Source organism: Poecile atricapillus, chromosome 31 (assembly GCF_030490865.1).
Source record: "Poecile atricapillus isolate bPoeAtr1 chromosome 31, bPoeAtr1.hap1, whole genome shotgun sequence".
Classification (NCBI taxonomy): Eukaryota; Metazoa; Chordata; class Aves; order Passeriformes; family Paridae; genus Poecile; species Poecile atricapillus.
The window spans coordinates 4,216,702-4,229,581 of record NC_081279.1 but is presented as its reverse complement, the minus strand read 5'-3'; the positions used below and the strand labels follow the sequence as shown (position 1 = coordinate 4,229,581).

Here is a 12,880-nt window from a genome sequence, read left to right as displayed (position 1 = left end):
GGTGTCCCCATTGTCCCCCCGTGTCACCCCCCCGGTGTCCCCATTGTCCCTTCATGTCCCCATTGTCCCCCCATTGTCCCCCCGTGTCCCCTCGTGTCACCCCCCCGCTGTCCCCATTGTCTCCCCGTGTCCCCCCGTGTCCCCCCCCGGTGTCCCCATTGTCCCCCCATTGCCCCCCCATTGTCCCCCCGTGTCACCCCCCGGTGTCCCCATTGTCCCCCCGTGTCACCCCCCCGGTGTCCCCATTGTCCCCCCGTGTCACCCCATTGTCCCCCCATTGTCCTCCCGTGTCCCCCCATTGTCCCCCCGTGTCACCCCCCGGTGTCCCCATTGTCCCGAGTGTCCCTCCCGTGTCCCCCCCATTGTCCCCCCCGTGTCCCCTTCATGTCCCCCCCAAACTGTCCCAAATGTCCCCCCTGGTGTCCCCTTCATATCCCCAACGTCCCCCCGTGTCCCCCCCCGTGTCCCCCCAATGTCCCCAATGTCCCCCCCCGTGTCCCCCCAATGTCCCCCCCGTGTCCCCTTCATGTCCCCAATGTCCCCCCCATTGAACCCCCCATTGTCCCCCCCATTCTGCTCCGAGTGTCCCCCCCGTGTCCCCCCAAACTGTCCCCAATGTCCCCCCCCGTGTCCCCCCAATGTCCCCCCCGTGTCCCCCCCAAACTGTCCCCAATGTCCCCCCCAGTCTGTCCCAGTGTCCCCCCAATGTCCCCGCACCCATCGGGGGGGGTTGGGCGGCTCTCGGGCCCCACCCCGGGGGTTTCCCCGCCCCTCCCCCCATTGTCCCCACCCCTGGGCGTGTCCCCCCGTGTCCCCCCCCCATTGTCCCCCCCGTGTCCCCCCCAATGTCCCCACCCCTGGGCGTGTCCCCCCCGTGTCCCCCCCCCATTGTCCCCCTTCATTGTCCCCCCCGTGTCCCCCCCCATTGTCCCCACCCCTGGGCGTGTCCCCCTCCCCATTGTCCCCACCCCTGGGCGTGTCCCCCCGTGTCCCCCCCCCATTGTCCCCCCCGTGTCCCCCCCAATGTCCCCACCCCTGGGCGTGTCCCCCCCGTGTCCCCCCCCAATGTCCCCACCCCTGGGCGTGTCCCCCCCGTGTCCCCCCCCATTGTCCCCACCCCTGGGCGTGTCCCCCCCGTGTCCCCCCCCGTGTCCCCCCCCATTGTCCCCACCCCTGGGCGTGTCCCCCCCCGTGTCCCCCCCCCATTGTCCCCTCCGTGTCCCCCCCCCCCCCGATGGCGCCGGCCCCCGCTCTCCTCTTCCTCGCCGCCGTTCTGGCTCTGCCCCTCCCGGGGGTCCCGCTCGCCCCTCCCGGGGGTCCCGGGCCCCCCCCCCGGCTCCGCCTGCGCTTCTCCCCCTCCCCCCCCCGCTGCTGCCCCGGGGGTCGCCCCCGCTGGGGGGGGGAGGGGAGGGGGGGACACGGAGGCGACAACGTCACCGTGGTGGTCCTGGAGAGCGGCCGCGACCCCCCCCCGGGCAGCGGCTTCAGGCTCGGTCAGTGAGGGGGGGGTCCTGGGGGGGTCCTGGGGGGGTCCTGGGGGGGGTTTGAGGGGTTTGGGGGGGTCCTGGCGGGGTCCTGGGGGGGTTTGGAGGGTCCTGGGGGGGTCACTGAGGGGGTTTGGGGGGATCTGGGGAGTCCTGGGGGGGATTTGGGGGCTCCTGGGGGGGTCCTGGGGGGGATTTGGGGGGTCCTGGGGGGGTCCTGGGGCGGCTCCTGGGAGGTCCTGGGGGTTTGGGGGATCCTGGGGGGTCCTGGGGGGGTCCTGGGGGGGTTTGGGGGGTCCTGGGGGGATTTTGGGGAGGTTTTTGGGGGGGTTTTGGGGTGGGGGATGGGGAGGAGAAAGTTTGGGGTTTTGGGGGGGAGTTGGGAATTTGGGGAGGGGGATCCGGGGCCGGGAATTTGGGATTTTGGGGCTTTTTGAGGAGGGGGGACGGGAGGGGAATTTGGGGATTTTGGGGAGGGGGGAGTCGGGAATTTGTGGAGGGGGATCCGGGGCCGGGAATTTGGGGTTTTGGGGAGGGGAATTTTGGGATTTTTGGGGTTTTGGGGAGGGGGATCGGGAGCCGAAAATTCGGGATTTTGGGTGGTGGGGGGGAGTCGGGAATTTGGGGAGGGGGGAGTCGGGAATTTGGGGAGGGGGCGTCGCCATCCTAAAGGTTTGGGAAGGGAGGGGGGGAGATTGGGGGGGATCTTTGGGATACGGGAGCGGTTTTGGGGGATTTTTTTGGGATAAAATGGGAATTTTGGGATCCAGGGAGGATTTGGGGTGGGGTCTCCAACACCCCAAAATTCCCTTTTTTTGTGGGGAGGGGGATTTCACCACCCCAGAATTTTGGGGTCGGAGCTCTCAGGGGGGAACATTTTGAACTCCACCCCCTCCAAAATCCCAAAAAAAATTCCCAAACCCCCCCCCCCCGCCCCTTCCCAAAATCCCCACGAGCTTTTCAGGGCGGAATCACCCAAAAAAGGCAAAAAAAAACCCCAAATCCAAATTATCCCAACCCCTTTTCCTGATTTTTTTTCGGGATTTTTTTTAGGGGAGGGGGTTTGGGAGCCATTCCCGCTTTTTTTGGGATGGGATTTTTGGGATTTGGGGTTTTTTTTTTTTAGGGCCGGGGGACCCTTCCCGGGCCCCATCCCACCCACGCAGCTCCATGAGCTCATCGGGTCCCGCTGGAAAACTTCGGGAATTCGCAACATAAACAGAGGGGCCCCGGCAGCCGCCGGGATCGGGAGGCCCCGGGGGCCGCCCCCAGCCCCAAAAAAACCCGGCTGGGACCCCCCCCCAAAAATTGTCAGGGAGCGCCCCAAAATCTGGGACCCCCCAAATGTCGGGACCCTCCCCAAAATGTTCTGGAGCCGCCGCAAAAACCGGGCTGGGACCCCCCGAAAATTGTCCTGAACCCCCCCAAAATGTCCTGGACCCCTCCCCAAATCGTCCAGGACCCCCCTCAAATTGTCAAGGACCTCCCCAAAATTTGGGGTCGCCTTGGGATCCCCCCCAAATTTCGGGACCCTCCCCAAAATGTTCTGGAGCCGCCTCAAAAACCGGGCTGGGACCCCCCGAAAAATGTCCCGAATCCCCCTCAAATTGTCCAGGACCCCCCCCAAAATGTCCTGGACCCCTCCCCAAATTGTCCAGGACCCCCCTCAAATTGTCAGGGACCTCCCCAAAATCTGGGGTCGCTTTGGGTTCCCCCCTAAATTTCGGGACCCTCCCCAAAATGTTCTGGATCGGCACCAAAAACCGGGCTGGGACCCCCCGAAAATTGTCCCGAACCCCCCCAAAATGCCCTGGACCACCCTCAAAATGTCCAGGACCCCTCCCCAAATTGTCCAGGACCCCCCTCAAATTGTCAGAGACCTCCCCAAAATCTGGGGTCGCTTTGGGTTCCCCCCCAAATGTCGGGACCCTCCCCAAAATGTTCTGGATCCGCCGCAAAAACCGGGCTGGGACCCTCCCCAAAAGGTCCCGAATCCCCCCCCAAAATGTCCCGGACCCCCCTTAAATTGTTCTGGACCCCTCCCCAAATTGTCCAGGACCCCCCTCAAATTGTCAAGGACCTCCCCAAAATTTGGGGTCGCCTTGGGATCCCCCCCAAATTTCGGGACCCTCCCGAAAATGTTCTGGAGCCGCCGCAAAAACCGGGCTGGGACCCCCCGAAAAATGTCCCGAATCCCCCTCAAAATGCCCAGGACCCCCCTCAAAATGTCCAGGACCCCTCCCCAAATTGTCCAGGACCCCCCTCAAATTGTCAGGGACCTCCCCAAAATCTGGGGTCGCTTTGGGTTCCCCCCCAAACTTTGGGACCCTCCCCAAAATGTTCTGGAGCCGCACCAAAAACCCGGCTGGGACCCCCAGAAAATTGTCCTGGGAACCCCCAGATTGTTCTGAATCCCCCTCAAAATGTCCTGGACCCCTCCCCAAATTGTCCAGGACCCCCCCAAATTGTCAGGGACCTCCCCAAAATCTGGGGTCGCTTTGGGTTCCCCCCCAAATGTCGGGACCCTCCCCAAAATGTTCTGGAGCCGCACCAAAAACCGGGCTGGGACCCCCAGAAAATTGTCCCGAATCCCCCTCAAAATGTCCAGGACCCCTCCCCAAATGTTCTGGACCCCTCCCCAAATTGTCCAGGACCCCCCCCAAATTGTCAGAGACCTCCCCAAAATCTGGGGTCGCTTTGGGATCCCCCCCAAAAAAGGTCATTTTGGGGCTATTTCGGGTTATTTTGGGGTATTTTGGGGTAATTTTGGGGTAATTTCGGGCGGATTTTTTTGCTTTTCGGGTTATTTTTACCGGGTTTTTTTTGGGGAGGGGTCTCTAATTTTGGGATGTCTCTCCCCCCCCAGTTCTGTGATATAACGGGGGGGGGGTCTCCCACTTTTGGGGTCGTTTTGGGGTAATTTCGGGCGTTTTTTTTGCTTTTCGGGTTATTTTTACCGGGTTTTTTTTGGGGAGGGGTCTCTAATTTTGGGGTGTCTCTCCCCCCACAGTTCTGTGATATAACGGGGGGGGGTCTCCCACTTTTGGGGTCATTTTGGGGTATTTTGGGGTAATTTTGGGGTAATTTCGGGCGGATTTTTTTGCTTTTCGGGTTATTTTTGCCAGGTTTTTTTTGGGGAGGGGTCTCTAATTTTGGGGTGTCTCTCCCCCCCCAGTTCTGTGCCCGCTGCTCTGCCGGAACGGGGGGGTCTGCGCCCACCCCCAACGCTGCCTGTGCCCCCCCGAATTCACCGGGAAATTTTGTCACCTCCCCTCTGCCAACGTCACCTCCCAAAATCCACCCGGGAACCCCCAAAATCCACCCGGGAACCCCCAAAATCCACCCGGAGACCCCCAAAATTTTGGGGAGGGGTCTCCCCAAGCCTTGACCCGCTCCGTCTACACCCTCCCCCTGAGCAACCACCGTGAGGAAGAGGATGGTGAGACCCCCCACCCAAAATTTAGGGGATTTGGGTTTTTTTTTTTTTTTTTTTTTTTGTCGAAATTCCCGGTTTTTTCCACCCATTTCAACCCCAAAAAATTTCCCCTTCCCCAAAATTTTCTTCCATCATTTTTCACCCCAAAAATTCCCGGTTTTTCCCCATCCCCAATCCCCAAAATTCTCCCAAATTCCCCCCATTCCCACCCCAAAAATTCCCGGTTTTTCCCCCATCCCAAATCCCAAAAATCCCCCCAAAATTCTCCCAAATTCCCCCATTCCCAACCCAAAAATTCCCGGTTTTTCCCCATCCCAAATCCCCCAAAATTCTCCCAATTTCCCCCATCCCAAATCCGCCCTTTCCTACCCCAAAAATTCCCAAAAATGGGGGAAAAACCGGGAATTTTCGGGGTGGGAATGGGGGGAATTTGGGAGAATTTTGGGGGGGATTTTGGGGGATTTGGGATGGGGGAAAAACGGGAATTTTTGGGGATGGAATGGGGGGGGATTTGGGGGGAAATTGGGAGAATTTTGGGGGATTTGGGATGGGGAAAAACCGGGAATTTTTGGGGTGGGAACAGGGGGGAATTGAGGGGGGGATTTGGGATGGGGAAAAACCGGGAATTTTTTGGGGATGGAATGGGGGGAGTTGGGAGAATTTTGAGGGGGATTTTTGGGATTTGGGATGGGGGAAAAGCGGGAATTTTGGGGATGGAATGGGGGGGATTTGGGGATTTTTCCCGGGATTTTTCCCGGGATTTGGGATGGGGAGGGGTCCCAAGTGAGCCCCCCGCCCCCTCCCCAGGTGCGCAGTCCCTGGTGCAGGTGCTGGATTGGGAACGGGATTGGAGCTGGAATTTGGGATTTTTCGGGAATTTTTCAGGGATTTTTCCCGGAATTTTTCCCGGGATTTTTCCAGGGATTTTTCCAGGGATTTTTCCCGGGATTTGGGATGGGGAGGGGTCCCAAATGATCGCCCCCTCCCCAGGTGCGCAGTCCCTGGTGCAGGTGCTGGATTGGGATTTGGGATGGAATTTGGGATGGAATTCGGGAATTTTTCAGGGATTTTTCCCGGGATTTTTCCAGGGATTTTTCCCGGGATTTGGGATGGGGAGGGGTCTCAAATCATCGCCCCCCGCCCCCTCCCCAGGTGCGCAGTCCCTGGTGCAGGTGCTGGATTGGGAACGGGATTGGAGCTGGAATTTGGGATGGAATTCGGGAATTTTCCAGGGATTTTTCCAGGGATTTTTCCAGGGATTTTTCCCGGGATTTTTCCCGGGATTTTTCCCGGGATTTGGGATGGGGAGGGGTCCCAAATGATCGCCCCCCGCCCCCTCCCCAGGTGCGCAGTCCCTGGTGCAGGTGCTGGATTGGGAACGGGATTGGAGCTGGAATTTGGGATGGAATTCGGGAATTTTTCAGGGATTTTTCCTGGGATTTTTTCGGGGATTTTTCCCGGGAATTTTTCAGGGATTTTTTTCCAGGGATTTTTCCCGGGATTTTTCCAGGGATTTTTCCCGGGATTTTTCCCGGGGATTTGGGATGGGGAGGGGTCCCAAATGAGCCCCCCGCCCCCTCCCCAGGTGCGCAGTCCCTGGTGCAGGTGATGGATTGGGAACGGGTTTGGAGCTGGAATTTGGGATGGGATTTGGGATGGAATTTGGGATTTTTTCGGGATTTTTCCCGGGATTTTTTCAGGGATTTTTCCCGGGATTTTTCCAGGGAATTTTTCAGGGATTTTTCAGGGATTTTTCCCGGGATTTTCCCAGGGATTTTTCCCGGGATTTTTCCCGGGATTTTTCCCGGGATTTGGGATGGGGAGGGGTCCCAAATGATCGCCCCCCGCCCCCTCCCCAGGTGCGCAGTCCCTGGTGCAGGTGCTGGTCCGGCACCCCCCGCTCTCCCCGGTCTCCATCCACAGCGTGGAGCGAGTGCGGGGGGAGGGGCGCGACCCCTCCCCCTCCCCCCCCCTCCCCCTCCCCCCCCCCGCGCCGCCCCCTCCCCAAATTCCGCGTCCTGGCCCAAAGGGGCCCCCCCCGGGAGCCCCCGGCCCGCGAGGATTCGGGGTTCGGCTTCTGCTTTCGGCAGCTGCACGAGGGGCAGGTGAGACCCCCGAATTGGGGGATTTGGGGGAATTTGGGGAAAATTGGGGGATTTTGGGGGATTTTCGGGAATTTTGGGGGGATTTTGGGGGAAATTTTGGGAAAATTGGGGGGATTTTCGGGGATTTTGGGGGGATTTTGGGGAGATTTTGGGGGGATTTTGGGGGGATTTTGGGGGATTTTGGGGAGATTTAGGGGGATTTGGGGGGAATTTGGGGGATTTAGGGGGGATTTGGGGAGGTTTTGGGGGGATTTTGGGGGGATTTGGGGGGATTTGGGATTTTCGGGAATTTTGGGGGGATTTGGGGGGATTTTTGGGGAGATTTTGGGGGATTTGGGGGGGATTTTGGGAGATTTTGGGGAGATTTTGGGGGATTTTTTGGGAGATTTTGGGGGGATTTGGGGAGGTTTTGGGGGGACTTTGGGGGGATTTTGGGGAATTTTCGGGAATTTTGGGGGAATTTGGGGGATTTTGGGGAATTTTGGGGGGATTTTGGGGCTTTTGGGGGCTTTCGGGGGGTGGGAATGGGGGAAAAGGGGGAAATGGGAGGGAAAAGGGGGGGAAAATGGGGGAAAAAAGGGAGAAAACGTTTTTTCCCGTTTTTTCCCATTTTTCCTCCCATTTTTTCCCCCGTTTTTCCCGTTTTCCCCCCGTTTTTTCCCCTTTTTTTCCCATTCTCCCCCCGTTTTTTCCCATTCTCACCCCCGTTTTTTCCCGTTTTTCCCGTTTTCCCCCGTTTTCCCCCATTTTTCCCCCCATTTTCCCCGTTTTTTCCCCCCGTTTTTCCCCATTCTCCCCCCATTTTTCCCGTTTTTTTCCCGTTTTTTCCCATTCTCACCCCGTTTTTTTCCCATTTTCCTCCCATTTTCCCATTTTCCCCCCGTTTTTTCCCGTTTTTCCCGTTTTCCCCCGTTTTTGCCCCATTCCCGTGTCCCCCCAGTGCCGCTCGCCGCTCCCGGGGCTCCGGACCCGCGACATTTGCTGCAGGGGGGGGGCGGGGGTGGCCTGGGGGGTCCGCGAGTGCCACCCGTGCCCCGGAGGGGACCGTAAGGGACACCGGGACACCGGGGGGACATGGGGACACCGGGAGGGGACACCGGGACACCGCGGGGACACCAGGACACCGGGGGGACACCGGGGGGGCACCGGGACATGGAGGGGACACCGGGGGACACCGGGGAACACCGGGGGACACCTGGGGGGACACCGGGACACCGGGGGGGACATGGGGACACCGGGGGGGACACCGGGAGGGGACACCGGGACATGGGGGGGACATCGGGACACCGGGGAGGGGGACACCGGGATACCGGGAGGGGACATCGGGACATGGGAGGGACATGGGCGGGGTCCGCGAGTGCCACCCGTGCCCCGGAGGGGACCGTAAGGGACACCGGGGACACCGGGGGGGACACGGGGACACCGGGAGGGGACATGGGGACACCGGGGGGGACACCGGGAGGGGACACCGGGACATGGGGGGGACATGGGCGGGGTCCGCGAGTGCCACCCGTGCCCAGGAGGGGACCGTAAGGGACACCGGGACACCGGGGGGGACACCGGGGACACCGGGACACCGGGGGGACACCGGGACATGGGGGGACACCGGGGGGGACACCGGGGGACACCGGGGGGACACCGGGAGGGGACATCGGGACATGCGGGGGACACCGGGAGGGGTCCGCGAGTGCCACCCGTGCCCCGGAGGGGACCGTAAGGGACACCGGGGGGGACATGGGGACACCGGGGGACACCGAGGGGGACACCGGGGGGACATGGGGACACCGGGGGGGACATGGGGGGGACATGGGGACACCGGGGGGTCAACGGGACATGGGGAGGGACACCGGGGGGGGGACACCGAGGCACCGGGACACCGAGGGGGGACACCGGGGGGACATGGAGGGGACACCGGGACACCGGGAGGGACACGGGGGGTGACAAATACCGGGGGGGAGCGCACGGGGACACCGGGGGGGGACACCGAAAGGGACACCGGGACATTGGGGGGGGGACACCGGGACATTGGGGGGGGACACCGGGACATTGGGGGGGGTCACCGGGACATTGGGGGGGACACCGGGACATTGGGGGGGGTCACCGGGACATTGGGGGGGTCACGGGGACATTGGGGGGGGGTCACCGGGACATTGGGGGGGGACACCGGGACATTGGGGGGGGTCACCGGGACATTGGGGGGGGGAGACCGGGACATGGGGGGGGACACCGGGACATTGGGGGGGGTCACGGGGGGGTCACGGGGGGGTCACGGGTGACAAAAGCCGCCCCCTCCCCTCCCCTCCCCCCCCAGAGCCGTGCCCGCAGGGATTCCAGCGGCAAAACGGATCCTGCGCGGGTGAGCGGGAATATCGGGAATACCGGGAATTATCCCGGGAATACCGGGAACCGCAGCGGGAATACCGGGAATACCGGGAATGGGACCGGGAATACCGGGAATACCGGGAATACCGGGAATGGGACCGGGAATGGGAGCGGGAATACCGGGAATGGGAGCGGGAATACCGGGAATACCGGGAATTGGAGCGGGAATGGGAGCGGGAATATCGGGAATTATCCCGGGAATGTCGGGATCGGGAGCAGGGATTTTTTTTCGGGACAGGGAATTTTCAGGACAGGGAATTTTCAGGACTGGGAATTTTCGGGTTTGGGAATTTTCAGGACAGGGAATTTTTTGTGATTGGAAATTTTCGGGACAGGGAATTTTCGGGATTGGGAATTTTCGGGATTGGGATTTTCGGGACAGGGATTTTTCAGAGTGGGGATTTTTCAGGACTGGGAATTTTCAGGACAGGGAATTTTCGGGATTGGGAATTTTCAGGACTGGGAATTTTCGGGACAGGGATTTTTCGGGACTGGGAATTTTCGGGACTGGGAATTTTCGGGACTGGGAATTTTCGGGATTGGGATTTTTCAGGATGGGGATTTTTCAGGATGGGGATTTTTCGGGACTGGGAATTTTCGGGATTGTGATTTTTGGGGGCTGGGAATTTTCGGGTTTGGGAATTTTCGGGGCAGGGATTTTTCGGGATTGGGATTTTCGGGACAGGGAATTTTCGGGACTGGGAATTTTCGGGTCGGGGAATTTTCGGGACAGGGATTTTTCGGGACTGGGAATTTTCAGGACAGGGAATTTTCGGGATTGGGATTTTTCAGGGTGGGGATTTTTCAGGACTGGGAATTTTCAGGACAGGGAATTTTCGGGACTGGGATTTTTCAGGATGGGGAATTTTCAGGACAGGGATTTTTCGGGACTGGGAATTTTCGGGATTGGGATTTTTCAGGATGGGGATTTTTCAGGACTGGGATTTTTCGGGATTGGGAATTTTCGGGACAGGGAATTTTCGGGACTGGGATTTTTCGGGATTGGGAATTTTCGGGACAGGGATTTTTCGGGATTGGGAATTTTCGGGATTGGGAATTTTCCCGAACTCTCCCCTCAGACATTGACGAGTGCCAGGACGGGCGGCTGTGCCAGAACGGGCTCTGCACCAACACCCGCGGCGGCTTCGCCTGTCTGTGCCCGCCGGGATTTCTGCTGGACTCATCCCGATCCAGCTGCATCTGTAGGATTTGGGATTATCCATGGGATTTGGGATTTGGGATCTGGGATTCCTGCTGGATTCATCCCGATCCAGCTGCATCTGTAGGGTTTGGGATTTGGGATTTGGGATTTGGGATTTGGGATTTGGGATCTGGGATTCCTGCTGGATTCATCCCGATCCAGCTGCATCTGTAGGGTTTGGGATTATCCATGGGATTTGGGATTTGGGATTTGGGATTCCTGCTGGACTCATCCCGATCCAGCTGCATCTGTAGGGTTTGGGATTTGGGATTTGGGATTTGGGATTTGGGATTTGGGATCTGGGATTCCTGCTGGATTCATCCCGCTCCAGCTGCATCTGTAGGATTTGGGATTATCCATGGGATTTGGGATTTGGGATCTGGGATTTGGGATCTGGGATTCCTGCTGGATTCATCCCGCTCCAGCTGCATCTGTAGGATTTGGGAATTGGGATTTGGGATTTGGGGTTTGGGATCTCGGATTCCTGCTGGATTCATCCCGATCCAGCTGCATCTGTAGGGTTTGGGATTATCCATGGGATTTGGGATTTGGGGTTTGGGATTTGGGATCTGGGATCTGGGATTCCTGCTGGATTCATCCCGATCCAGCTGCATCTGTAGGATTTGGGATTTGGGATCTGGGATTTGGGATTTGGGATTTGGGATTTGGGATCTGGGATCTGGGATTCCTGCTGGACTCATCCCGATCCAGCTGCATCTGTAGGATTGGGAATTGGGATCTGGGAATTGGGATCTGGGGTTTGGGATCTGGGATTCCTGCTGGATTCATCCCGCTCCAGCTGCATCTGTAGGATTTGGGATTATCCATGGGATTTGGGAATTGGGATTTGGGGGTTTGGGATTTGGGATCTGGGAATTGGGATTTGGGAATTGGGATCTGGGAATTGGGAATTGGGATTTGGGATCTGGGATCTGGGATTCCTGCTGGACTCATCCCGGTCCAGCTGCATCTGTAGGATTGGGAATTGTGAATTGGGATTTGGGATCTGGGATTTGGGAATTGGATTTGGGATTTGGGACATTTTTGTGATTGGGAAAAGGATGGGCTGAACTGGGATGAACTGGTCCAAACTGGGATGATCTGGGATGAACTGGGATGAACTGGGACAAACTGGGATGAACTGGGACAAACTGGGGATGAACTGGGATGAACTGGGATGAACTGGTCCGAACTGGGATGAACTGGGAGGGGCTCCAGGTGCTCACCAGGTGTCCCCCAGCCCAGCAGGTGCTGTCCGAGGCTCGCGGGCCGTGGTTTCCGCCTGGTCCGGGAGGGAATGAACTGGGACAGGATGGGCTGGGCTGGAACTGGGCTGAACTGGGATGAACTGGGATGAACTGGGATGAACTGGGAGAGGCTCCAGGTGCTCACCAGGTGTCCCCCAGCCCAGCAGGTGCTGTCCGAAGGCTCGCGGGGAGCCCCAAATCCGCCTGGTCTGGGAGGGGAAATGATGGGAAATGATGGGGGGGGTTTGAACTGGGACAAACTGGGACAAACTGGGATGAACTGGGACAGACTGGGAGGGCTCCCAGGTGCTCACCAGGTGTCCCCCAGCCCAGCAGGTGCTGTCCGAGGCTCGCGGGAGCCCCAAATCCGGCCTGGTCTGGGACAGAATGACCTGGGATAGAATGGGATGGGCTGGGACAGGATGAACTGGGATGAACTGGGATGAACTGGTCCGAACTGGGATGAACTGGGAGAGCTCCCAGGTGCTCACCAGGTGTCCCCCAGCCCAGCAGGTGCTGTCCGAGGCTCGCGGGCCGTGTTTCCGGCTGCTGCGGGAGGGGAAATGATGGGAAATGATGGGGGGGGTTTTTGAACTGGGATGAACTGGGATGAACTGGTCCGAACTGGGATGAACTGGGAGAGCTCCCAGGTGCTCACCAGGTGTCCCCCAGCCCAGCAGGTGCTGTCCGAGGCTCGCGGGCCGTGTTTCCGGCTGCTGCGGGAGGGCGGGGGCTGCGCTCTGCCCACCCTGCGCAACATCACCCGCCAGGTTTGCTGCTGCAGCCGCGTGGGGGAAAGCCTGGGGGGGCTCCTGCCTGCTCTGCCCCCCCTTCGGATCCGGTGAGACCCCTCCCCAAAATCGGGGAGACCCCCCCCCAAAATCGGGGAGAGCGCCCCTAAATCCAGGGGGGAAAAAACGGGGTCGAAAAAGGTGAAAATTTGGGAAAAATCGGATTTTTAGGCGTTTTTACGGGGATTTTGGGAGGTTTTGAATGGCTGAGACCCCTCCCCAAAATCGGGGAGA

The 12,880-nt window shown here is 59.4% G+C and overlaps 1 protein-coding gene and 1 long non-coding RNA gene across 2 annotated transcripts; both read left to right on the top strand.

The window, feature by feature from the left end:
- Positions 1 to 1,314: 1,314 nt before the first annotated feature.
- Positions 1,315 to 6,896, top strand: LOC131590117 (uncharacterized). Its single transcript, XR_009279975.1, has 3 exons — positions 1,315 to 1,493; positions 4,660 to 4,923; positions 6,780 to 6,896. It is a non-coding gene; the product is annotated as an uncharacterized LOC131590117 (long non-coding RNA).
- Positions 6,897 to 6,911: 15 nt separating this feature from the next.
- On the top strand, positions 6,912 to 12,756 carry LOC131590022 (latent-transforming growth factor beta-binding protein 4-like; the record flags this gene model as incomplete). The annotated part of the gene is given in 7 exon segments (XM_058859813.1): positions 6,912 to 7,025; positions 7,966 to 8,071; positions 9,337 to 9,381; positions 10,487 to 10,609; positions 12,528 to 12,646; positions 12,648 to 12,696; positions 12,746 to 12,756. Coding segments are annotated over 7 exon segments (567 nt in total), but the record flags the coding sequence as incomplete, so codon positions are not given.
- Between the last annotated feature and the right edge of the window lie 124 nt (positions 12,757 to 12,880).